The sequence below is a fragment of the Megascapheus bottae genome, chromosome 14, assembly GCF_031878675.1.
Source record: "Megascapheus bottae isolate mThoBot1 chromosome 14, mThoBot2.hap1, whole genome shotgun sequence".
Classification (NCBI taxonomy): Eukaryota; Metazoa; Chordata; class Mammalia; order Rodentia; family Geomyidae; genus Megascapheus; species Megascapheus bottae.
In genome coordinates this window covers 30,714,867-30,742,547 of record NC_143522.1, presented here as the reverse complement: position 1 = coordinate 30,742,547, position 27,681 = coordinate 30,714,867, and the positions used below count along the sequence as shown (strand labels likewise).

At 47.8% G+C, this 27,681-nt stretch overlaps 1 protein-coding gene across 5 annotated transcripts in view; it reads right to left on the bottom strand.

The window, feature by feature from the left end:
- Positions 1 to 27,681, bottom strand: part of Wdr20 (WD repeat domain 20) — a 47,964-nt gene that overhangs the window by 6,078 nt on the left and 14,205 nt on the right. For 3 of the 5 annotated variants that reach the window (XM_090344861.1, XM_090344856.1, XM_090344857.1), the window contains exons 2-4: positions 16,131 to 16,313; positions 12,127 to 12,219; positions 1,577 to 2,836 (exon numbers count right to left, since the gene is read on the bottom strand). In XM_090344861.1, coding sequence (XP_090200987.1) covers positions 1,577 to 2,836; positions 12,127 to 12,219; positions 16,131 to 16,313 — 1,536 coding nt within the window. The remainder of the gene's footprint in view (positions 1 to 1,576; positions 2,837 to 12,126; positions 12,220 to 16,130; positions 16,314 to 27,681) is intronic. The other 2 variants (XM_090344858.1, XM_090344859.1) reach the window with 1 other exon arrangement.

Genomic DNA, 27,681 nt, shown 5'->3' with positions numbered 1-27,681 from the left:
CAGCCCACTGGCCCCAAAGTGAGATAGTCCTTAGGACAGCTAGCCTTTAGGAACAAAGGGCCAGGTGTTCAAGGCAGATGGCCGGGGGCTGGCACGGCCCTGGCCCAGGACGGCTGCAGAGGCTGCCGCTGCACTGCACTGAGCAGAAGCTCCGGTGTGTGGTGCGCAGATCCCGCCACGGCATGCTGAGAAGTGGAAGCAGGCCTGGGACCCAGCCCAGCCTTTGGGGAGGCTGAGGTAAGAGTTGAGGGTGGGGGGGGGGCGGGGAGGGGAGGGGACAGATCAGGGGGGGTTCTTTCTGTCTGGATCTTGACAACACAGAGAGACTCAAACCACCTACTCAGCTTCACAGAGCTGCATGTACAACTCACACTGAGGCAATTAGCACTGCATGTGATCACAAAAGTATGCAGAACAACCAACACCAAGTGCCAAGATAAACAAAACAGGTCTCATCTCCACACCAACTATACAGCTCCGGGAGCCATCTTATCACTGCGAGAACATCTCGGAAACCAACTTCTCAACTGCCGAGGCCCAGGAGGAACCGCTTCACGCCCTCAGTCCCCACGGAGGCAGCACGCGCAGCGCTGGCCAGTGTCTGTGTCCGAGCCAGCCTAGAGCACAACTGCCACCTGAGAGTGCGTGTGCGAGGGGAAGCCCGCTCCTGGGCACCCCGCTGGGGACCGGAGCCCCACGGAGCTCCACAGTCTACCACACAGGCTGACGGCCGCCCGCAGCCACACCTTTCTGATCCAAAGGGGGGAAAAACCAAATCAAAGCCAGCAGAACCTCCTCTCCTTGCCGGGGGCAGGAAGCTAACACAGGACACGCATGCACTCTCGCTGCGGCAGGTCACTGTCCACGCTCTGGAGCAGGTGGAGATTTGCGTACACAGAGTCTCAATCAAAGTTCTACAAACTGCTTCTTTGAAAAAAGATGTTTATTAAACAATTTTAATTGTCATAAAATGACTAAAATGGGTTTTAAAAATTAAGGCTCTTTCTGTGGATTGCCAGAACAATGTAAAAATAATATCAATCAACCCTGCTGATCGCTTTGTTCCTAAAGTTAAATTTCATCAATTCCTAAACATTTTTATGATTTTTAAGATAAAAAATTGGACTACAAATGACAATTATTGGCCATCTGTACTGAACACACACTCTGATCAGGTGTACAATAGTCTAGTTGAGTAGTTAGGCAAAAATATTCCAGTTAAAGCGTAAATTGTAATTTCAGCACGTGAAAGACATTGCTTCCTCATGCTGTCATGATTTCCCTAGAACTGAAATACTCTGGTACAGGAACGCTGACCCTGGGGCTCTACTTACTCCGGGAAGGACAACTGACTCGGCTGGCAATTAGTTTGATTATATATTTTTTCCAACGCTCTAAGGTGAATTATCAAATGATTCAGAATTACATGGCATGCAGTATCCAAAATTATGGCTCTGATGCATTTAGTTTTACATTAGGAATAGGAAGTGTCATTCACATTCATTGTACACCCCACCCCTCCCCAACTAGCTAGCCACGCTCTGGGTCCGGGGCAGCATCAAGGATTAAAACTTACCACTTTACCAGGCCTTCCCCATGTGCAAACAAATCCCTCCTGACAAGCAGTGACTATACAGTCTTCAAGAAAAATTAGCACAGTCAGTCTTTCGTGCGCTATCTTTTTACAGATCAGCGGCTCTAACAAGGGGACATCTTCCATCCGAGGACACAAGGGCGTCCCCAGTGTTTTCGCGGGGTCCGTTTTGGCCTTCGTAACTAGGTTCAGTTTGTCACTGCTCTTGCTAGCGATGTGTCCCATGCTGTGGTTTCGTTTGTGGTCTTTCTCGTGGTGTCTCTCCTTCCGGTCGTGCAGTGAGAGGGTTGCGAACTTGCTGACGCCAGAGGCGATGGCCCCATCCATGACGCTGCTCTTGCTGCCCGCGTTGGAGACGGCCGAGTGGGGAAGGCTGTTGGACCGCGGCAGTGGAGGGGGCACGGAGTTCCCAGGCGTGGCCACACTGTGGCCGTTGCTGCCGGCGGGAGGGCTGGTGGCATTCATGACATTCGTGTGTGTCCTGGCCCTCGAGAGGGGTTGGTGAGGGAAGAGGATGTCTTCCGTGAGGTCCCACAAGCACAGCTGTGTGTCCTGGCCCACCGAGCCAAACCTGTACGTGACGTTCACCGGGCGGCTCTCTGTAGAGTTCCGTTTGGACAGCCTGGACTGGGTGCTGTTGGCTCGATCTCTGCCAAAATGCAGAAGGTCCTGAAAGTCCTCGTCACTGCCACTGAACTCCAGAGGGTCGCTTTCTTCTACACTAGTGGTATAAGGGTCAAACGCCACGACACTGACCCACGATTTGTGCCCATGGCCTCTAGCTATGACGCGGCAGTCCACAAAGGACCACACCGTTACCAAGTCGTCCTCACCGCCCGTCACAATGTACTTGCCGTCGGGGCTCCAGCACACACAGAGCAAGCCCCCAAAGTAGCTTTTCATCGTGCCGTGCAGCTCCACGGAGTCGAAGTTGAACACCCGCAGAAACCCGTCCTGGCTCACACACGCTAAGAACTTGCCATCTGGGGAGAAAGCAAACTCGTTGAGGGCCCCCTCGCCCACCGTCCACTTAAGGAGAGGGTTCCTCGTGGATTTGCTCTTGCAAGTGTGCACGGCAAAGCTCTCTCCCTGCTTCAGAAGCTGGTAGTGGGGGGCTGTGGTGCCACAAGTGTGCTCCACATTATACAAGTACATGTTCCCACTCGAATGGGCTACTAGGAAAAGGCTTTCCGAACCAGGCACCCATTTGACACAGCTTACGCGTGACTTGTCTATTAGTCTCTGTGAAGACAAAGGAGAACACGTTATCACAATAGAGAAGGTGTAAAGGCACTCGAGTCTGCGTCTCGGTGAGGGGTGCACGCCTCCTTCTGGGTACTCTGCATTTATCCCGAGAGTGGCCAGCCAGCCAGGAGCATGTGGCCCCGGAGAACCCCGTTCTAGCATGGCACTGGGTGTGGGGCACCTCTGGCGCTTACGGAGGGAGCTGGTCATCCATAAGCATGTGTTGAGGGCCTACTCTGTGCCAGACACCGTGCCCGGCGCTGGCACGATGGTGAGGCACTAGGATTCGCTGGGAGCCACAGCTTCCTCTCTGCAGACTCCAGGGAAAACCTCCGTCCACACAGCCTCCTCGGGGTCCACGGACACTGCAGATCGCTGGCCACCTGCACACCCCTCGCAGAGCTGCGCACGCGCGGCCGGAGTCCGAGGGCGGCCTCCTCCCTCACACACGCTGGTCTGGAGAGAATCGCAGCGCTGCCCCGGCCGGCACGAGGGGCAGCATCGAGATGGCTAGCCATGAACTCGGGAGCCCGCACATCACCATCCCTGTCCCCACTCACTGCCGCCCCACTGGCCTACACCCCGCTTAACCGCTACCTGCCAGCAATCTTGCCTTTGAGACCGAAAGAAAAGGCAAAAAGTGAGAAGCACCACCACGACACGGGAGCCCCACGGCAGGGCCCGGGAGACCGCTGATCCCCAAGTCCTCACCAGGAGCAGCTGCTGCCCAAAAAGGCCACTCCAGGGCCCTGTTCCAGGGAAGCCCAGCCACCCGGATGTGTCCACCCTGCCCCACAGCTGCCTGGCACTGTGACTGTGTGTCTGCTGCGCGCTACTTGTTACCGTAGAAGATAAAAACAACTTCACTCATAAACAAAGGCTGAGAGCTTGGGCAGGCACTGGACGCGCGCAGCTGCCAGCCTGTGAGCAGCAGTGGGTTCCATCCTAGCAGCACAAAAATTAAAAGTAACAAGGAATGGGAAGGAAATGAATGGGCCATGGTGATTTATTACATGAAAATGAGACCTCAGACATTGGACTGGTGACGAAGGACCCAGACAGGAGGAAAGGGGCGGAGCCCAGCGGCGATGGACACCTCGCGGGAGGCGCTGCCTGCTGCCACAGAATGGCATGACGGCCTGTGTGGAAGCACAGCGTGGCTCGTTCTCACCCTCATTTCTTTCGTGTCCTCCTAGCGACCTTCCTGTAATTGGCATCTGACTTAGGAGAATGCCAAGAACCTAAGAGCGGAGCAAGCATTCTGGCAGGATGTCCATTAGACATTATTTCTTCAGCTAAGGGGGGGTATGTCCCCATGCCGTAGCTTTGCCAGGCTTGCTGTTTATGGCTTGTGTGTCCACATGGCCAGACTGCCCAGCAAGCCCTCCTGAGCCCATAGACAACTGTGCCAGATGGCCTGGAGTCCACGGAGTCCCCACCTCACCTGGCCAGAGGCCTTGTCAGGTGGGGTTCGTTCAGCCAACTCTAGAACAGCGACTCTGTTTCTACAACTTGCCAAATTCCAGATGCATGTGTACACATTCTTAAGGCTATGAACGTTTCTGGTAGTATGGCTTTTATGTGAGGCTTAAGCAGCCAGGCACCAGTAGCTCTCACCTTTTATCCTAGGTGTTCAGGAGGCTAGGATCTGAGGATTCTAGTTCAAAGCTAGCTCAGGGAGAAGTCTGTGAGACTCATCTCCATTAACCACCAGAAATCCAAAGTTGAGTTCAGGCCCCAGGAACAGCACTCCCCCCACCCCCAAAAAATGCCAAACATAACCCAATATTAAAAATATATATAGTCCTATACCAGGTGCTGGCAGCTCATTCCTGTAATCCTAGCTACTTAGGAGACTGAGAGCTGAGGACCATGGTTCGAAGCCAGCGGTGCAGGAAAGTCTACGAAATTCTTATCTCTAAGCATCAAAAAGTGGAAGTGAAACTGTGGCTCAAAGTGGCAGAGCACTAAGCCTTGAACAAAAGAACTCAGGGACAGGGACAGCACTCAGGCCCTGGTTCAAAGCCCACAACCAAAAAAAAAAAATGCAAAAATACAATATATACGTACATATGTATATATATAATATGTATGTATATCTATCTACCTGTGTATATATATATATATATATATAGAGAGAGAGAGAGAGAGAGAGAGAGATCAGTACTGTTAAAAACACTGCTTTGCAACTGTAAGGTATGAACATTATAGAAATACTATTGTTTCTATAATGATAAAACAATAAAGAATTTATTGTCACATTAAAAAACTTTTAGGGCTGAGACTGTGGCTTAGTGGCAGTGCTTGCCTAACATGCATAAAACCCTGGGTTCAATTCCTCACTACCACATACACAGAAAAGGTCAGAAGTGATGCTGTGGCTCAAGTGGTAGAGCACTAGTGGTGAGCAAAAGCGGCTCAGGGACAGTGCCCAGGCCCTGAGTTCAAGCTCCAGGACTGGGAGGAGGGGAGGAGACGGGGGCGGGGGGGGGGGGGAGACAATGACCCTTACAGATTATCCTAAATAGTTGTGTGGCTGTAACTGCCACCAGGACACCTCCTCCACATTACATCGGATTCTGGTCTAGCACGAGTCATGCAGACCACGACCAGGAAGGCCTTGAAGGGGCTCTGAAGCAGCACCGGCTTCTGTCATGTGCTCAGAGGAAGGGAGAACACGCACGAGCCACGAGGGTGCGCAGGTGTCCCGTGTCGCACCTGTGGAGCCTGACACGATGCTCTAGGTGATTGGGAGGCAGCACACCCAGCCACACAGCACAGACCTAACCTCCCACTAAGAGCCGCCTGGGCCAGCCCCGGCACGCCCCACGCCTGCAACCCACCCTGCAAAGTCCTCCCGAGCTTGAGCAACAGGTAAATTTCTCAAAACCTCATGCACAACACACTAGAAAGCCCCGGCTTCCTCTTCTGCAGTGCAGATCCTCTGACCTCAGTCACTGCTGGCTGGATGGGAATGATTTCTTGCATGTAGAATCCCAGTATAATGCACGTTTCTGCACCCCTCCTTTCTGCAGTGAGCAGGCTCACCCCTCTGCTTCCTCAGGCAACCGTGCAGCTTGACCAAGGCCAGTTTCCCCCTTCTTCTCTAAGGCTGTGCTGTACTTTACTGTGCGAGACTCCCAGCAGCTGGCATTGAAATAGCAGGGGCTGCCGTGAACAGAGCGTCCCCTGCAGGACAGGCAGGCCTGTGGGCGGGAGGCGTCCAGTGCAGCTGCTTGGTTCCACAGCCTCTGCCACACCGCCTTCCCACAGGGAGTGTACCAGAGCTTGACTCCTTGCCGTGTTGCTCGTAATGTAGGCCCCCCTCCAGGAGGAGGGCAGGGAGAGAAGACTGCTGGGTGAGAGGGCGGTGAGGAGGTTTGCCTGGGGAGGGCGGCAGAACAAGGCCTTTCTCTGAGAGGGACAGCAGTGCACACTGCAGGCTGCACAGCAGGCTGGCTGGGGCGGAGGGGGGTGCCCACACAGCAGGAGGGGCAGAAGGGGGTGCCCACAACGCAGGAAGGTGGCAGGGCAGAGGGAAGGTGGGAGACACCTTCAGACACCAAGGTAGGCAGCTGACTGTGGCTCCGGAGGTCCGCATGCCAGGCCACCCAGGCTTCTCCGGCACAGGGTGCCAGCCTAGCTGGAACCCCACAAGCAGAGGGGACGTGCCCTTCTTGGGCTAGCTGGTGGGGCCATCTGGTTCAGGCCGTAAGAGTAGCTGGGCCATAGAGCACCTATGGCTGTATGTGAGATATGAGTTCAAACTCCAGCACCAGCAGAGCAAGGGGAAAAAAAAGCCATCTAACATTTTAGCTGGTTTGGAGGTGGTTTTTTTTTTGTTTGTTTGTTTGTTTTGCCCACCCCAGAGGGCTTAAGCTCAGGGCCCAGGCACTGTCTTTGGGCTTTCTCAAGGCTAGAGCTCTGCCACTTGATCCACAGCACCACTTCTGGCCTTTTTTCTATGTATATGATACCAAGAAATCAAACCTGGGCCTTCATGCATGCTGGGCAAGCACTCTACTGCTAGGCCAAACTCCTGGCCCCTAGACTATTTAAAAAGAAAAAGAAAGCCCGCACCAGTGGCTCATGCCCATAATCCTAGCTACGCAGGATGAGATCTGGGGAACTCTTTCTTTTTTTGCGGGGGGGGGGGAGGGCGGGGGGAGTTGGTCATGGGGCTTGAACTGAGCACTGTCCCAAGCTCTCTAGCTCAAGGCTAGCATTCTACCACTTGAGCCACAGCGCCACTTCCAGCTTTTTCTGTGTATGTGGTGCATGCTGGACAAGCACTCTACCACTAGGCCACACTCCTGGCCTGAGTCGCTTATTTCCAAATAATCATACAAAAAGTCAGAAGTGGCAGTATGGCTCAAGTGGTAGAGTGCTAGCCCTGAGCAAAAAAGAGCTTAGGAACAGTGCCTAGGGTTCAAGCCCTAGGACAAGGGAGAGGGGAGAGGGAAGAGGGGAGAGGGAAGAGGGGAGAGGGGAGGGGGGAGAGGGGAGGGGAGAGAGGGGAGGGGGGCTCTCTGTACGAAGCATCTTGATGTGTATCCGGAAAAGATGCAGCAGCAAATTCCATGCCTCAAGAAGCCAGCAGACAAAGGTGGCAGCACAGGGGCTCATGAGAGATGGGCACAAAGGGACAAGACTCAGGTTAGGGCCTCTGAGAGTGAGAGTGGCCATGGCAAGTGTCAGGCAGAGCAGCCTGGAGGATCGAGAGGCTCACCTGCGGATAGCCAGGTGAGCAGGACAGGTCACTGGTCAGGAGTTGGGAGCTGGGGTTGGGCCCTGTGCCCTGTGACAGCTCCTGCCTGAGGGAAAGGGACTGTGGGTATAATACACAGGCTGGACTTTGCAGTGCAAGTATGTGGAAAACGGTATTTTATTATTTCACACTGTTATGTATTTTTGATATCGTGGATAAACTAAAATACTCTTTAAAAAGTACTCTTACCTAGTTTTTGCTCTTTATTTCTTTTTTTTGGTGGGTCATGGGGCAAGGACTCTGGGGCCTGGGTGCTGTCCCTGAGCTCTTCGGCTCAAGGCTACCACTCTACCCCTTGAGCCACTTCGTTTTCTAGTGATTAACTGCAGATAAGAGGCTCATGGATTTTAGTGCCCAGGATGGCTTTGAACCTTGATCCTCAGATCTCAGCCCCGAGTAGCTAGGATTACAGGCGTGAGCCACTCACCCTGTCTGGTTTTTGCTTTTTTCGATGCACCTGTTAGAAAATGTCAGAGTGCATGGAAGTGTCACATAGCCCTGTCCCTCCTCCTGTGGCCTAAGCCTCTCTCCAAACTGCCTAATATTTATTCATTTATCAAACTATTTGCCTCAACACAGTTCTGGCTTTGTGTGGATTACAAACCATTTAAAAAATACAAAACCTAAGAAAACAGAAACGTCAGGGTGTTTTTCTACCTCGGGGCATGGAAGGCTTCTGGGAAGGGAGGAAGTCACTGGACAAGGAGAACTCCCAGCAGTAGGGACACGATGGTGGGAGCGGGGGAGGGGGGCAAACGGGCCGTGAAGGAAGAGGTTGGTTTTTAACAGTGGGCGCGGGGGCAGGAGTTGATGGAAAGATGGACATACGTAAGGAGACAGCCAGAAAGGGCAAATGACCAGAAGCCAGGAGTCAGTGACTCACACATAAATCCTAGCTACTTGTGGTCTGGAGGGTCATAGTTTGAAGCCAGCCCAGGCATTTCCAAACTAACCAGCAAAAACCCAGACCGGAGGTGGGGGTCAAGAGTTACAGAGTCAGCAGAGCAAAGAAGCCAAGCAAAGCCCAGGCACCAGCAAACACACAGCACCCCCCCACGACTGAGCTGCCCCGAGGAGGCAACAGCCACCCCTGGAGACCTACCCCAAAGGAGCAAGACAAAGGTCAAGACGGCAGCGCCACTGGACGGAGCCAGGAGGGAAGCAGCGGCCGCAGAGCCATTCTCCCGCTGTGTTGGGGCAGCTTCGCAGGGGCTAGTTCTGTTGTGAGCCCAGGAAGCAAAGCAGGGACACGGGGCCACACTGAGGCAAGGGCAGATGGAGTGAGGCAGGCGTGGAAGAGAGAAGGACAGGGCAGGTGGCAGAGGGGGGGTGAGAAGCAAGCAAAAGTGAGGAAGACAAGCTCTGGAGCCCCCTCGCACTTCCCCAGGGAGAACGGGAGAGGGAGCACAGATAGATAAGGCATTCCTCTGACTGGCACGGCAGGCAGGCAGACTCGCGAAACGTTCCAATCCCCATCTCAATAACCACTTTAGAAAAGTAAGAAAGCAAACCATAAAGCTAAATCCTGATGTCTCACGCCTATACCCCTAACTACTCAGAAAGCTGAGCTCTGGGGACTGTAGTTCAAAGCCAGCCTGGGCAGGAAAGTCCATGAGACCCTTACCTCCAATTCCCAGCAAAAAGATGATGGAGTAGAGGTTTGGCTTGAAGTCTCACCAGCCTTGAGCCAAAAAAGCTAAGCGAATGCCCAGAACCTGAGGTCAAGCCCCAGTCCTGGTACCAAATAAACAAATAAGAAACCTTTCAAGCACAGTGGACATTTCTGTATACTCCTGGGCCAAAGCTCAAGTGAGGAGCTGTGGGTTCGAGTGTCACCCTCTCCATTAAAACACGTCATGATCCTGAGAGCCAATACCCAGAACCATTTCAATCCAAAGAACCACAGTGAACAAACAAATACTACCTGCGATGACACTAGCTGACAAGAAGCTCTAAGGACACCACGCACGCCAGCCCTGCTTCCACGGCAGGCTTCCATCCCTGCAATCACCTCCAGTGCACCAGCAAACAGACTTAGGCCAAGTTTTCACTTTCTTCATCTTCTTCTCACTTCTGTCAATAACGGCAAGTGGGACAAAGTAGGTTTAGAGGAAAGGGTAGGACTAGGCTATGCGGACACGGCTTATAGGGAAAACATCAGAAGAAGCAGTTCAAAAGCTACAGCAGGCACTGGAGGATGGCATGGAAAGCCAGCCTGCCTGTGATGCCTGCCTGCCTGCCTGCCTGCCTGCCCGGTGCTCTTCAGAGAGCAGGGAGTTTTCCTCATGAGAGAACACAGCATCCAGGCTATAGCACCAGTGCCACCCCAAATGGTCAAACTAAGGAAGCCTGCTGGCGCTCAGCGGGGGCTGTGCAGCAGAGGAGGGGGCCCCATTGGACCTTTCATCTCCAAGTGAGTCCTGACTCGGATGTGCAGGGAGCCGGACTTCCAGAATGACCAGCTTCAGGCTGTCGGGACTCTGCGCACAGCGAGGTGCTGGTATTTTATTGTTGGGGTGATGTAAAGAGGGGTTATAGTTACATTCGTCAGGTAGTGGGTAGAAGATGCTGAGCTTTTGAAAAGAGCTCCTGAAATCAGCATGTTTGTTTGCTTCCTTCTCTACAACTGTTACCATCAAAGACAGAAGACGGTGCTGTGCTAAGCCTGGCCACACGGAGCCCTGCTGTGGGGTCTGCACACAAGTGAAAGCCCTCCCTGGCCCAGGGGTAGGGAGGGTGAAGACAGCCCTGCATTACCCCAACTGCAATGCACTGTGAGTTCTGCCATTTCCCGGGTGAGCTGGGCTCTGACAGAAGGATGGGCAATCCTGGGAATATACATAACGCACACATTTATCTCATCCTTTTCATTAGACAGCTCAGCAAAAACAAGGATCCTGAGGCCAGGGTGCTTGCCTGGCCATCTCCTCCTGTCTGTGCACTAGCCGCAGACTCGGACACTGTTTTTGCCCTTTCCTCCTATCCCAAAACAGGTAAAACACTTGAATTTTAAAACAACAACAACAACAACAAACCCACAGCCACTGCTAGAAAGACCACAATGTAACCACAAGCACGGACAGCTGAAGACTCTGATTCTGGAAAGCCACGCCAACAGGCTGGCGTCCCTGCACAGGAAGTCCTGGGAAAGGACATTTAAAAGCAGGAAAGGAGCAGATGTCACTTTTGCCAAAGGTCGTAATTTTATGGTGTAGATCATTCTGTCCTCCTTTCCTTTAATCAAGAGCAGCAAAACGAAAACTCACAACGTGGACAGTCTGCTCCTCTACATCAGAACCAGACAGAACATTCCAAGCAGGGTTCTGCTCTCCTTACCGCCCCCCCACCCACGGCCCCCTAGTCCTGCCACAGGATGAGCTGGGGAGGACCCCATTCCCAAGCCCAGGAGCCAGGGCCATCTCCTCCCCACACGTCCTTCAGTTAGGCGCTGACAAGCAACGTCCAGAATACACAAATGGAAAGAACAAGATTGCAAGTTCTTGTTAGATTTTATAATTTACCACAATCAAAGCACAATTTGAAAACCTTTGGAGGTTACCATTCCTATGGATATAAACCCTTTTACAAAGACAACAGGACAGGGCTCATTACAACCACTTTTCCTTCCCCAAACGTGATCTGTAGCTGACACGGGTTCCCGACCAGAGCCCCTCTCTCAGCCAGTGGCTGTCACGGTGAAGAAGGCTCCAGGCCTGAGCACCTGTCTGATGAATTCTGCTACCCAATGCCCGTTAGACACGGGCAAGGACATAATGTGTATGGAATGTGGCAGAGAAACCTCAAATTCACTTTCTGACACTAGACAGCACGGTGACTGGGGGGAGCTGAAGGCATCATTTCCCCAGTCAGACCAGCAAGCTCTCCATCGTGGCTGGGGACAGGCCCAGGGAAGGGGACGCAGTCCATGCACTGGCAAGAGTCTTAATGAGTCCTTTACAGGAGGTGTTTTCCTTTGTTCTTGTTCTATTTTGCTCAAGGCTAGCCTTCTACCACTTGAGCTATAGCTTCACTTCCAGCTTTTTGGTGGTTAACTGAAGATAATCTTATGGGCTTTCTGCCCGGGCTGGCTTTGAACCACAGATCACAGATCAGAGCCTACTGAGCAGCTAGGATTACAGCGTGAGCCACCATGCCTGGCACTTCATGGCTTTGTGCTTCTTGGTTTTGAGTTCCTGTTCCCTCCCTTACAAGCCCCCCACCCCCCATCCAGGCTGGCTGCCAGGATACTTCTGTAGGCAGTGTCTGGCAGTGTCTGTCTCCAGCTCCTTACCTGGTGGGTCCTCTGTCCTGGGAGGCTCTGTGCCCGCCAGTTTAAAGTGGCACAGCACAAGGCGCCATCACCCCTGGGATCCTTAGCACACGTGGGTGGTACCATTACTTAACCCTCTCTGCCCTCGGAGGGGTAACAGACCCAGTGCTGGGCTTAGGGTAAGCAGTCAAGGTCTATTGAGCAAATGAAAGAACGGCCGCAATTCTAGTTGAAGCCCTCAGCTCTCACCTGGATAGTTACTAGAGCCTTCTCACTGGTCTTGCTACCTCCATCCTCTCTTCCTTCACTCCAATCCACCTTCCACAAGTGCTGACAAGAGTTCTAAAAAAACACATTTAATCCTGTCACTCCCTTGATTAAACCCCCAGGCTCCCCACAGCCTCCAGCATCAGCTCTACATGTCCTCAGATCTATGTGTCGGGGCATGGCAGGAAAGGCTCGATAGTGTGGTTCAACTCATCTTTCCAACTATAACTCCTGTCCCTCTAAGTCACACCCTGGGCTTAGCCCTGCTGGCATCTGATGTCCCATCATCAAAGGCCAGGTTGTTTTCTGCAGCTTCCTGGGTACCCACTGTTGTTTATTTTGTCTTTTGAGTCAGGGTCTTGCTATGTAACCCATGCTGGCCTTAAACTCATGCTTTAATCTCTTAAGTGCTAGAATCAGTGGCCCAGCCTGTCTTCTTCTCTAGCTTTTAATGGTATTCTTTTTTTTTTTTTTTCTTTTTCTTTTTGGTGGGTCACGGGCTTGAATTCTGGCCTGGGCGCTGTCCCTGAGCTCTTCAGCTCAAGGCTATTGCCCTACCCTTAAGCCACAGCACTACTTCCAGACTTTTCTGTATATGTGGTAGAGAGGAATTGAACCAAGAGCTTTATGCATGCCAGGCAAGCATTCTACCACCAGGCCATGCCCCCAGTCTCTATTCTTTTTTGTTTTTTTAAGGTTTAAGTTGTTATTATAATGTACAAAGGGGTTACAGTTACTTAAGTCAGGTACAGTACCTTTCTTTTTTCCGTCTTTTTACTCTTCTAAGTAACTTCAAGACCTAGATCAAATGTCATCTTCTGAAAAGTATTTCTTAAATTTCTGAAAAGTTTTTTTGTTTTTTTTTTTTTTGCCAGTCCTGGGCTTGGGTTCAGGGCCTGAACACTGTCCTTGGACTTTCTCAAGGCTAGAGCTCTACTACTTGAGCCTCAGCACCACTTCGGCTTTTTGCTATGTATGTGGTAACGAGGTATCGAACCCTGGTCTTTGTGCATGCTGGGCAAGCACTCTACCACTAGGCCAAACTCCCGGCCCTGAAAAGTATTTCTTAAATTTGTCTTTTTTGGGGGGAAGTCCTGGGGCTTGAACTCGTGGGTGGGCCTAGGTGCTGCCCCTAAGCTCTTCAGTTCAAGGTTAGTGCTCTACCACTTTGAACCATAGCATCACTTCTGGTTTTCTGGTGATTAATTGGAAATAAGAGTTTCACAGACTTTCCTGCCCAGGCTGGCTTCAGTAAGATCTTTCTATAGTCACACTGGCCTCCAATTTATAAACCCTATCTTAGTCTGCGTCTGCTGAGCAGCTAAAATTACAGGCATAAGCAACTGTGTCAAACCAAATTTGACCTTTAAATTAGCAAATATTAATTGTACAAGGGAGGGCTTCCACTGTGACATTTCTTTCTTTTTTTAATATACCAACATCTTTTTTTTAATTTAGAACATCATGACAGAGGATTTTTTTTTTTTTTTTTGCCAGTCCTGGGGCTCGAATTTAGGGCCTGAGCACTGTCTTGGGCTTTCTCAAGACTAGAGCTCTACTATTTGAACCACAGCACCACTTCTAGCTTTTTCTATATATGTGGTACCGAGGAATGGAACCCGGGTCTTTGTGCATGCTAGACAAGCACTCTACCACTAGGCCAAACTCCTGGCCCCCACTGCAACATTTCTACATATGTAAACAGTGTATCCTGCTCAACCTGACCCCTGAACTTGACTTTGAAGATAATGTTATATTTGATCCATACTCAAGAATACACTTAATTCATATCCTCACACACATCCTGCTTGTGCGTTGTCACCATTATAACACAAGCCCCACTAATGTACCTGTCCATCCTTACTGACAAATGAGCTCTGGTATCGTTTACAGCCCACAACAAGAAAATTTGGGGAAGTAATGTATAGTCCAACTCTATCACAATACCTCTATGGACTCACACTTACCTTCTGTCTACTTCGTTACCTACTCACCTCCTATGTACAAGTAATAAATAACTGCAAACCTGTGTACCATACAGCAATGCAGAGTACAACAGAGCCTCTTCTGTGCCATCCTGATGCTCTAGAAAGATGCTTCTCGTGAACTTTGCTCTTAGATATTCTGACCCAACTGATAAAAACATCAACACACCACCCAAGGCATTCTTGATTGTGAAGGCACTCCATTTCAGCTCTAAATGTCAACCTGGCACTAAAGCACACAGTCCTAGCTAAACAGCCATTTTTCTTTTCTTTCTTTCTTTCTTTCTTTCTTTTGGTACCAATCCTGAGGCTTGCACTTGGGGCCTGAATGCTGTTTCTGGCATTTTTTGGGGGGTGGGGTGGGGGTGGGGATAGTGTTCTACCACCTGAGACACAGCTCAAGATTTTTGGTGGTTAGTTGGAAATAAGAATCTCACGGTCTTTCTTCCCCGGGCTGGCTTTGAACTGCAATGCTCAGACCTCAGCCTTCTGAGTAGCTAGGATTACAGGTGTAAGCCACCAGCACCCAGCTGCCATTTTTCAAATGCAATGAGACAGTTCTCAAGAGCTGACACCAGCTATGAAGAGCAAGGCGCTGCTGTCTGGGGCAGCTCTGGCCTGGATGACCACAGTGTCACTGCGCTCAGGACCAAGAGCATTCTGATTCTTCCCCTCCCCCAGCACGACACACAGACATTTCTTGTTCTCTAAGTGGCATTCTGTGCCATCCTCATCCAGAACTGCTCCAGATTTTGTTTACCAACAGCCCTGAACATAACTCAATCCTTTCCCATCCATAACACTCTTGTCTTCCCAAACACAAACATAAACCCATAATGATTCCAACTCCACAATTTCTGTAAATATTAGAGGTTCCCATCTCACCAAAAAAAAAAAATCATCCATCTACTTAGAAATCACTCTCTCAAGATGATATTAATTAAAAGTTTTTAAGAAAAAAATGGATTGAATATTTCCTCTACAGGTTGCCAATCTAGATATTGAGTCTATTTCCAGTCAGCTCTGACCAGAAGAGGAGATGGAAAAAAAAAAGTGAAAAAATGTCACCAATTTCCCAGGCAGTGTCAAACAAGAGTGCCCTAGATAGGTGTGGACGTGCATGAACAGCACACTGCCAAAGAATCCGTTCACTGTAATTTATCAAGTCTGGAGAATAGTCTCCCCCCAACCAAATTATTTCCTAACAATCAGAATTTGTACATTTCTGCTCTGATCTGATTGACGTTAAAATCCATGCAAAACCATATGTCCTTTCTGACAATCAGTCCCATGTAACCTGACTCTTGCACAATAATCAAGAATTTCTATCTATTTCTTACTAGGCAAGTCATACTAAAACAGAAAGAACCCAAACATATAGTAGCAATACCTAGAGCTAAAAGCAACTCCTAAGACTTTAGCAAACAGAATCTATTTGGCAACTTCTTCTGTCTGCTACATTTAACAGGGCTGACATGACCCTGAACAGATAGCTCAGGCTCCTTCTAGAATGAAACTGAAGATATACTAGAAACCCGTTTCTAATGCTGGCAAAGGCTATGTCAGAATTCCTACATCACAAGTGATATAACAGCAAATATTTCCAAAAGCAATACAGCTACTGCTTGGATAAATACCTGCCAAACATACATGTAAAAGCTCTTGCTGTCATTTGAGCAGCCTACAGCAATGTCAACCAATTATTCAATCTTCATGAACATTTCCAGGGGATATGAACAGAGTTAGAATTCCAGTTTCTTCTTTAAATCATATACATCCATCAACAGAGTCATGTTTAACCCCATTATAGAGGAAATCACCTGTTACAGACAACTGTGCATGCTCTGTACAACACACAAAACAATCAACAGGTGAAGGCCAACAAATGATCCCACCACATTTAATGAATACTACTAGCAAATAAAACACAGGCTTAGCTCAAAGTGCAAAACAAGGCCCACTGCACTTTGGTAAGAATCACTAAAACAGGGTGCTACTTACTTCCTCATTAAACAGTTTGCTAGTCTCTTTTTTGATTGGGTCTATAAGCTGGACTTGGCCTGCGGAAAAGCCCACTAGGAGAGAGACACTTTCTGCTGTGGCTGTGAGGTGGTTGAAGTCATGACAAGTAGGCTGTGTTCCTTTGTATATCCTTTTATCTATTGGTTTACTCAAGTCAGCAGCCTGGAGGAGAAAGAGAAAAACACATATAGTAAACAGCACGTTGAGGTGAGGAATCTAAGTCACATTGTTTTATATTAGTATGAGGTTCACTTTCAAAACCAAAGTTATTTTTTCAGTGTGACATTTTATAAAAGCCGTTTCACACACACCTTGGCCAACTAGCCATGGTTACACTATTCAAATATGTGTCTTTACTGCGATTTCCACCACTTGTGCTCCTTCAGATATATGTAACAAGGACTCCTGAACTTTGGGAGGAAAAATACCTTTGAGATACTAAATTCAATTTTCAAAATACATTTCAGCAAGCTTTTAAGAGTTAAGTCTAATCAGACATATACGCGTGGGATCTCAGACAGGCCGCAGCATTTAAATGTCTCTGGCAAGTTAGCTGCAGCCTCCTGGTTCTCAGGGTGTGGTTCCTGGACCACGACCACGACCACCACCACGACCCCCACCACGACCACCACGACCACCACGACCACCACCACCACCACCACCACCACCACCACCACCACCACGACCACCACCACCACCACCACCACCACCACCACGACCACCACCACCACCACCACCAGCAGCAGCAGCAGCAGCAGCACTGAAAAACTCAGAAATGCAACCTCAAGACCCAACCCAAGATCCACCAACCAGAAACCACCAAGTAGGCCAGATACGACATAGGTAGAAAGCCTTTGGCCAGGCGCTGGTGACCCACACCTGTAATCCTAGCTACTCAGGAGGCCGAGATCTGAGGATCATGGTTCAAAGCCATCCTAGGCAGGAAAGTCCATGAGGCTTCTTTCTCCCATTCATCACCAAAAAGCCAGAAGCAGAGCTGGGCTCCAGTGCAGAACACTAGCAATGAGCAAAAAGGGCTCAGGGACAGTGTCCAGGCCCTGAGTTAAAAAAATAAAAAAATGTTCCAAAGTGCCCTTCCCAGTGATCCTGAGGCCCGTGCTGGGCTGGGACCAACGGCTGGACTCAGTCATACACGGATCGTTTCCTCTGGGTCACACACTCTCCTGTATGTGCTTTCCAGCGGGAGTCCTGGGGCTTGAACACAGGCCTGAGCAGTCAAGACACTGCTGAGTCACTGACAGCCTGAATGTATTACTCAAAAAAAGCACTCAAGGGGCCGGGAGTTTGGCCTAGTGGTACAGTGCTTGCCTAGCATGCATGAAGACCTAGGTTCAATTCCTAGGTACCACATATATAGAAAAAAGCCTGAAGTGGTGCTGAGGTTCAAGTGGTAGAGCTCTAGCCTTGAGAAAATCCACGGACAGTGCTCAGACCCTGAGCTCAAACCCAGGACTGGCAAAAAAAAAAAAAAAAAAAAAAACACTCAAGAGGCATCAGGCTACCATGATGCCACTCTGAAAATCAGAAGAGAACTGAGTATTTTTTTGGGGGGGGGGGGCAGTCTTGGGGCTTTCTCAAGGCTAGAGCTCTACCACTTGAGTCACAGCACCACTTGCAGCTTTTTCTAGGTATGTGGTACCGAGGAACAGAATTCAGGTCTTCTGCATGGTAGGCAAGCACTCTACCATTAGGCCAAACTCCTGGCCCCAGAACTGAGTCTTAACTATTACAATTCCTCTTGGTCAGTGGGCACAGATGGCTCATGTCTGTAATCTTAGCTACTCAGAAAGCTGAGACTTGAGGACTGTGGTTTGAAGCCAGCTAGGGCAAGGAAGTCAATGAAGCTTTTGCTTTTTTTTTCTTCTTTCTTGTTTTTTTTGGGGGGGGTGGGGGAGGTCGGTGGTGGGTTGTGGGGCTTGAATTCTGGGCCTGGGCTTTTTTCTTGAACTCTTCAGCTCAAGCCTAGCACTCTACCACTTGAGCTACAGTGCCACTTCCAGTTTTCTGGTGGTTAACTGGAGATAAGAGTCTCGCGATCTTTCATTTTGTGCTGGGTTGACTTTGAACCTCAATCCTCGTATCTCAGCCTCCAGAGTAGCTAGGATTAGAGGAGTGAGCCACAGGCACCCCTGTGAAACTCATCTCATAAAATACTGAAAAAGCCATAATGGACTGGACTATGTCTCAAATGGTACAGCACTAGCCTTGAGCACAAAGAGGCTCAAGGATAGCACCCAGACCCTGAGTTCAAGTCCCCAGACTAGCAATAATAATAATGATAATAGCCACAGGACTGAAAACATGAGTAACTGGGTGTAGTGACAAAAATACCACACAGTGACTTTCAAATGTCTTCATTGCCTACACTTAAGTAACAATGAACTGCAGGGCCCTGCACAGATGCCAATTTGAGAGTTCAACCAACCTGCCTTTAAGGAGAAACAAAATTGGGTTAATCCTGTCACACACACACAGTCATCTTTCCACTCACTTTAGTTCAACAGTTATATCCCAAATACCTGGACAATTACTTAACACTATGTTAAGGAGCTAAATGACTGTTTATGGAAATAAGTACACTGTACACACACACAATGTACAGTATTTGTCCCTCAATGTACATGAGGGATGTCAGAAGTCAGGCTTTACACACTTTACCCCAGTAAAACAAACCATGTCACAATTTCATGGCATCAGTATAATTCAGTACTATGTCCTACTAGTGGGGCCTGACATATATGGAAGGTCTCACTGAGTAACTGTCACAGAAAGAAACAGCAGGCTGCAGCATGGCTTAGTGGTAGAGCGCTTACCTAGCATGACAAAGCCCTGAGTTCCATTCCTCGGTTACCACATACACAGAAAAAGCCAGAAGTGGGACGGGGAGTTTGGCCTAGTGGTAGAGTCTTGCCTAGCATGCACTAAGACCGGGGTTCGATTCCTTGGTACCACATACATCGAAAAAAGCCAGAAGTGGTACTGTGGCTCAAGTGGTAGAGCTCTAGCCTTGAGAAAGTCCAAGGACAGTGCTCAGGCCCTGAGCTCAAGCCCAGGACTGGCAAAAAAAAAAAAAAAAAAAGCCAGAAGTGGTACTGTGGCTCAAGTGGTAGCACACTAGCCTTGAGAAAGCTCAAGGACAGGGCCCAGGCATGGAGTTCAAGCCCCACAACTGAAAAAGATGGAAGGAAGGAAACAAGTCAAATGAAGGAGACAAGACAAACTGTGTGTGTGTGTGTGTGTGTGTGTGTGTGTGTGTGTGTGTGTGTGCGTGTGTGTAGATAATCGTTTTGCTGACCTAAATGCTAACTACAACGAACTGCCCTTTTGAGTATTGGTATAGCACTTCATGGCTTACAAAGAGCACCTTTAGAAAGGGTATTAATGTATGTGATTTAATGCACCTACTATCTGGCAAATATCATGTAACTCTTTTATTAATTACAATAAAAAAAAGAGCACCTTTACACATCTCACCCCCCATGTGCTAAGCACTACTATGCCTGTGTGGTTAAGTAGCCTGTAGCTCCCATGTTAGAGACTGGCAAATAAGACCAGCTGTCAAGAGAGCTTCCAGACAGAAGTTCAAAACCCACTCCAGTGCCACACTGCTCCAGCACCAAATTGACAGGATGAAATCAGAAGTAACACCTAGTTCTAAAATTTCATCACTATGACTCCAAGTTCCTGTGCTCACCAAAGTGGGAATCAAACACACCAGCCTTGCCCAGTTTGACCTAGATTTCAGATCAATCTTCTCAATGCATTTATCTCCCAAGATTGTCTTATTAAAATGAAATAATAGATGTAAAATCTCCAGTATAATACCTGACTACTCTTAAAAGACACTGGAGAAAAGTTAGTTCCTTTTCTGAAGGCAGGACTTAGTGCTTAATGCTTTGAAAATTCTCACCAGTAGTATCTTCAAAGAAATAGAAATAAGGGAAAACAGGGATAATTCTTTTTGTCATAAATTTCCTAAGCAAAGACAACAGTAACAGAAGTCAAGTTTCGGCCAGGCAGATGGCTCACGCCGGTAATCCTCGCTACTCAGGAGGCTGAGACCTGAGGATCAAGGCTCAAAGCCAGCCCAGGCTCTAAAGAATGTGAGACTCTTATCTCCAATTAACCACTAGAAAACTGGAAATGGCACAGGGGTAGGGCAGAAGCCTTGAGCTGAAGAGCTCAGGAACAGCGCCCAGGACCAGAGTTCAAGCCCCATGACTGACAAAAAAACCAAAACAAACCAGAAGTCAAGTTTCAGTATCCAATATACTTCTGAAACCAGACAGTGGCTGTCCTGCCTTCATTCTAGTGTACACTAGTATCACACAGCCCAGATGCCTGGCATCCCAGACCCATCCACTTTGTAAAAACAAACCCTTGGCAAAGAAGCCCACTAGTATCTTCTGAGGGACTCTAGCTTCACAAGGACCAACTCCCACCTGGATTCCAGAGGTGGTTTGCATGCCTAGCAGCCACCAGCAAAGCTGTTAAGAGGTGGGGGTGAGGACCAGGGGGAGGGGAACTGGGAGGAGCCAGACTTCAGTCTGGGAGAAGGGGTAGTCAGATGTCCGGACCATCCCCTTCAAGCCATAACCAAATGCGCGCAGGGGCAAACGTGTTGAGTGAAAAGTCAATCGCAATAGTCTAAATCGCTTGTTTGGGGCTGGGAGTTTGGCCTAGTGGTTAAAGTGCTTGCCGAGCATGCATGAAGACCCAGGTTCGATTCCTCAGTACGACATACATAGAAAAAAGCCAGAAGTGGTGCTGAGGCTCAACTGGTAGAGCTCTAGCCTTGAGAAAGTCCAAGGACAGTGCTCAGGCCCTGAGCTCAAGCCCAGGACTGGCCAAAAAATAAATAAATAAATAAATAAATCGCTTGTTTGTTCACCAAGACAGGCTTCGCAGGCCAGCAGGAGCGCCTGCTTTGGACTTGTTGGGGGGGGGGGGTTGCCGAGGAAGCTGACCCAGCACTGCCAGCCAAGTACCTGCTAAATCAAAAGTTTCTGTCATTATCATGTATCATCTCCTCCCAGGGTACCTGTCACTTAAAAAAATTGTTTTTCTTTTCAATCCAAAAGCTCTTGGAGGATGGGAGCCAGCACCCAGGGGAGCAGGGTCTTCCTGTATAGCCCAGGCTGCCTCCCCACTCTCACCTTCCTGCCTCACCCTCCCAAGGGACATGTTGCCACTGTTCCAGGTTTCAGAGGATTCAAAGCTGGTAAGGCTGGCTTAGACTTTTTTTTTTTTTTTTTTTTTTTTTTGTGGGCCACGGGGCTTGAACTCAGCTTGGGTGCTGTCCCTAAGCTCTTCGGCTCAAGGCTACTGCCCTACCCTTCAGCCAAGCCCCACTTCCCATTTTCTAGAGTTTAATTGGAGATGAGCGTCTCAGGTCCTTCTATGCCTGGGCTGGCTTTGAACTTTGATCCTCAAATCTCAGCCTCCTGAGTAATAACTAGGATTACAGACGTGAGCCACTGGGCCCATCTAGGAGCTTGAACTCTAGACCTGGGCACTGTCCCTGAGCTCTCAGCTCAAGGTTAGCACTTTACCACTTGAGCCAGGTGCTACTTCCATTTTCTAATGGTTAACTGGAGTTGAATCTCATGGACTTTCATTCTAGGCTGGCTTTGAACTGCAATCTCAGATCTCAGCTTTGGGAGTAGCTAGGATTATAGGTGCAAGCCATTGGTGCCTGGCTGCCTTGGCCTTTTATCCTAAATTCTCAGGATGCTGTGATCTGACGTGAGCCTAGGCAGGAAAGTTCATGAGATTCCTATCTAATTAACTACTAAAACTGCAAGTAGAGATGTGACTTAACTGGCAGCGCATCAGCTCTAAGCAAAGAAGCTAAGGGACAGAGCTCAGTCCCTCTGTTCAAACCAAAGTAAAGGCATGAGAAGCATCAACAACAGCTACCACCAAGCAAGTCAGCATCTTAGAGACTCGAATCTCCACTGAATCAGCAAAAAGATAGAAAAGGAGTTGTGTGGCTCAAGTAGTAGAGTGCCAGGCTTGGGTGAAAGGCTAAAGGGATCATACTGTAGCCCTGAGTTCAAGTATGAGTATTGGCATATGTGCGCGCGTGCGCGCACATGCGCGCGCGCACACACACACACACACACACACACACACACACACACACTGAACTTAATACGCTGCTAAACCTTTATCATTTCCACCTCTCTATTCTTTTTAATTTGGTAAAAAAAAATTTAACTAAGCATCTTTATGGGATTCTTTATGACATATATATATAACATGCATTGAGAAAACCAGCCCGTCTCCATTTCTCCTGTGGCGTTCCACAGGGTCAGTCTCTTAGTCCCAAAGCGGGTCACTACAGGTCGTTATCCTAGTGCTTTATTAAGCCTGATGCAGTACCCAATCTCTTCATTAAAAAGACACTATGAATAAACATTAGATAAATTCAATTTGCACACATCCTAATGCCAGATCTCATAACATTATGCGATCATATTCAAATGACCTATTTTATTAAACCCTTGTTAAATATGGATAGATATGAAATCCTATTCCAAAAGGAATACTAACATCTGAAATAGAACAAAAAGCAAAATGCTTTTATGTGTGAGTTGAAAAGATATTCATTTTAAACTCTTAATTTCTGTAAGTTCTCCAAAAGGGCTAACCTTCTCAAAGTACTGAGATAATCCTGGTGAAGTAAAGGCCATTATAAAGCAGGGAGTTATTCGAAGATGCGACAAACTAATGTACTGATTTTCTAACCTTTAGAGAATCCTTGTGCTTATCATTCTTAGCAGAGCACATAAAGGATTTTTATAACATGGCTCCAACCCAAGTCGCTGAACAACATAAGCAATGATCTGCTAAGAGGGAGTACCTGAAATCCCCAATGATGCCGTGGCCCTACAGAGAAACTAGGGCCAGGGTTTCACAGTGCTTTACTTCTAGTTATTTTTGTACCAGGATGGGGGGGGGTACTTTGATTTTTAGAAAATAATGCAGAAAGGGCCAGGAGTTTGGCTTAGTGGTAGAGTGCTTGCCTAGCATGCACGAAGACCTGGGTTCGATTCCTTGGTACCACAGACATAAAAAAGCCGGAAGTGGTGCTGAGGCTCAAGTGGTAAAGCTCTAGCCTTGAGAAAGTCCAAGGACAGTGCTCAGGCCCTGAGATCAAGCCCAGGACTGGAAATAAATAAATAAATAAATAAATAAATAAATAAATAAATAAAACAAACAAACTTCAGCTGGGCTCACACCTCTAGGAAATGGGAAGTAGGGCTTGGCTCAAGGGTAGGGCAGTAGCCTTGAGCTGAAGAGCTCAGGGACAGTGTACAGGCAGAGTTCAAGCCCCAAAATCCATAAAAAAAAAAAAACTTCAAAAATTTACTTATTTGTACTAGGAATTTTGTATCAAATAAAACCATTTCCAGCCTATCCAGTGTTTATCAAAGAGGAACCAAGAGAGCTAAAGGGAAAGAGAATTAGTTTTATCTCGTTTATTAAAGGAGATCAGCCACTAAAAGGAGTGACCAAAGTACTCAGCTTGGATTTTGTAATTCAATTAGTCTTTCACCCAGCCAGAACTCCGCAGAAGACAGCAGCCTCAAACCAGTGAGTTCAACAGAAAAGCTGCACCATCCAGGCTGGGAAGGCGGCTGAGTGGTACAGTGCTTGCGTACCATGCATAAAACCCTTGGCTTGATTCTTCAGTACCACATACTCAGAAAAAGCTGGAAATGATGCTGTAGCTCGAGTGGCAGAGCACTAGCCTTAAGCAAAAAGTGTCCAAGGACAGTGCCCAGGCCCTGAGTTCAAGCCCCAGGACTGGAAAAAAAAAAATCCTTGTTCTTGCTGGGTGCTGGTGGTTCAATGAGTGAACATAGAAGTTCTTTATAGTATTTTTGTGATTTTTCTCTAATCATGAAATTATCTCAAAATACAGGGCTAGAGGGTATACCTTTGTGGATTAGTATGTACTCAACACACACAAGACATCCCTGGCTCCCATGTTTTTAAAAAGTTATATAGTTGAGGCCGGGAGTTTGGCCTAGTGGTTAGAGTGCTTGCCTAGCATGCATGAAGACCCGGGTTCCATTCCTCGGTACCACATACATAGAAAAAAGCCAGAAGTGGTGCTGAGGCTCAAGTGGTAGAGCTCTAGCCTTGAGAAAGTCCAAGGACAGTGCTCAGGCCCTGAGCTCAAGCCCAGGACTGAAAAAAAAAAAAAAAAAAAAAAAAAGCTATATATTACTAGATATTCGGGTGTACAGGGGAGTTTTACTGAGACATTTCCATACCCAATCAACATCACTCCCCTCCATCACTCTCCCTTGAATCCTCATCCCCTCTTTAAGCAGTTCCAACAGGTTTAGTTGTTTTTTGTTGTTGTTTCATTTTTTGGTTTATGGTGGGCCATGGGGCTTGAACACTGGGCCTGGGTGTTGTCCTTGAGCTCTTCAGCTCAAGTCTACTACCCTCCTTGAGCCACAGAGCCCCTTCCACTTTTCTAGTGGTTAATTGGAGATAAGAGTCTAAGAGTCTCAAGGTCTTTAGTGCCAGAGCTGGCTTTGAACTGAGATCCTTGAGCTCAGCCTCCCGCATAGCTAGAATTACAGGCGTGAGCCACCTGCCTGACAGGCTTAGCTGTTTCTTTCATAAACTACTTCTGCAATATCCATCCTCATTCAACTTTCTCCCTTTTTAGTCCTGCCCCTCCTGCTGGTACCTCCCCCCTCCCCTGTCACTTTTTTTGAGGTAAAGAGTATCCATCTTACAGGCTTGTACTTAAAGATAGGGTGGTGTCCCTGAGCCCTTTTGTTTTTTTTGGGGGGGTGAGCATTCTACCACTAGAGTCACAGCTTCACTTGCTGCTTTTGATAAATAACTGAAGATAAGAGTCTCAAACTTTTCTGTTCAAAACTTCTCTGTTCAGGCCAGCTCTGAACCTAAATCCTTAGGATCTCAGCTTCATGAGCAGCTAAGGATAAATGGCATGAGCTGCCTGCCTGGTGCCCAGCTTGTCATTATTTTTTTGCCAGTTTATGCTCCCAGGTGAACCACTGGTGAACCCAGAGAGTCAGCTTGCTTGCTTGCTTGCTTGCTTATTTATTTATTTATTTATTTATTTATTTTGCCAGTCCTGGAGCTTGAACTTAGGGCTTAGACACTGTCCTTGGACACTTTTTGCTCATGGCTAGGGATCTCCCACTTGAGCCACAGTGCCACTTCTGGCTTCCTCTGTATATGTGGTACTGAGGAATTGAACTCAGGGCTTTGTATAGAGGGCAAGCACTCTACCACTAGGGTACACTCCTGGCCCCTGAGTGTATATTTTTATTGCATCAAATGATTCTATCAGGGTATTTCAGATGTGAATAATTATGTTTCCCTGAGAATAACCCATCTGTTGCTTTCTCTTTCCCTGCCCCATAAAAACTTTTTAAGGAATTATACTAAACTGAAAAACTCCTTGGACTATCTAAAAAAAGTCTTATAATAATTTGCATTATATAAATATAAACACAAGAACAAGAGGCGAGACTTGGCCAGGAACGTGGCCTAATGGTAGAGTGCTTGCCTAGCATGCATGAAGACCTGGGTTCCATTCCTTGGTACCACATACACAGAAGAAGCAGAAGTGGTGCTGAGGTTCAAGTGGTAGAGCTCTGGCCTTGAGAAAGTCCAACGACAGTGCCCAGGCCCTGAGTTCAAGCCCAGGACTGGCCAAAAAAAAAAAAAAAGTGGAAGGAGCCTGTGGGGAAGGAACAAACTCAATGTGGGGTGATGGAACGGAGGATTCTGAGTAAGAAACACTGGACACTTAGTCATATTGAATTATAATCCCCTTGTACAACCTACATAAATTTTGGAAAAATAAAAACATCATTTCCATAAAAAATAAGTACATATATTCATAAAGCACTACATACTGAGTACATGTGATCCTCACCTGGAAACAAATTGAATATTAATGGTTAAGTTACATTATCGTGTACATAGGCTAAAGGTGCAGAGAACTACACATGCATGGTTGTGAAACCCCATGAGCCCTGTAACTACAACTGCTATTACGGAAGCAAACTGGGCAAGGGTAGAGAGAATCTCCATGTACATGACTTCCCAGTTTCTAGTCACCTAAATATCTACCAAAGTCCTTTCACTCACTGGGCACTGGTGGCTCAATGCCTCTGAGGAGGCTGAGATCTAAGGGTTCAAAATCAGCCTGGGACGTAATTCTGTTGCACACAAGAAATTGTTGTATGATTGTTGGGTATTTCACCTTTTGATCCATGGTTTCTTTTGTAAATAATATAATGGAAATGATGATCAATTACTAAACTTTATTTTTTGAGTTCAGTTACTTCTGACATCTTTATTTTTGTGTAGCGTTGTACAATGTACACTATACTGTGAAATATATAGCATGTCTATTCACTATCTTGATGGAGTTGCAGAGGACACACAGATGGACTGTGCTGAATGAACAGTCTTTAGTTATATGCCCCTTGTTCCTGAGCAAAACAATGTTGATTTTTTCTGTTACGACAGACAGCAATATAGAATATAAAAATAAGAAAACTACTTTCCATTACAGATTTTAACTCTAACAGCAATCTTTTTTATGTTTAAGTAAAATCTCTTATTATAAAACAAACAAAAAAATCAGCCTGGGCACAAAAGTCAGTGAGACTCTCTCCAATGAACCACCAGAAAACTGGAAGTGGTGCTCTAAGTCATAGAGCTGAAGAGATCAAGGTCAATGCCCAGGCCTACAGTTCAAGCCCCACAACCCCCCCACACCCCCCCCTCAAAAAAAAAAAAAAAGGCCCTTGTACTCAAGGCCTGTGACCTGTCTGTGGCACTCCTGGAAGGCTATGTGACGGCATCCAATGGAAGGAAGCTAGGAGGCTGGGGACTGTGTCCTGAAGCAACATCCACTGTCCACACTCCCCAAGTTAAACTGGTTTCTTCCACCCCACACTTCCACCATGATGCTGCATGCCTTGTCACAAGCCTAAATCAACAAAGCCAGGTGATTATAGTCTGTACACCAAAAACAAGGCTTTCTTCCTGAGAACCTGATTCTGAGAATTCTTGGTTGGGTATTCTGTCACAGTTAATGGACTTCTGTACGGATAAGGCAATAGGCCAATTATGAAAACTATTAGTGAATCTGTCAAGGGATAGTCTATTCAAACAGAAAACTTTAACAAGTTGCTGCTCATGGTGGCTCATACCTGTAATCCTAGCTACTCAGGAGACTGAGAGATGAGGACCTCGGTTCAAAGCCATCCCAGGGAATAAAGTCTGTGAGACTCTTATTTCCAATTAACTACCAGAAAACCAGAAGTGATGCTATGGCTCCAGGGGTAGGGCGGTAGCCTTGAGCTGAAGAGCTCAAGGACAACGCCCAGGCCCAGAGGTCAAGCCCCAGACAGACAAAAATAACAAAAAACCCTCACACTCGCTGTGGCTCAAGTGGCAAAGCACTAGTCTTGAGCAAAATGTGTTCCAAGACAGT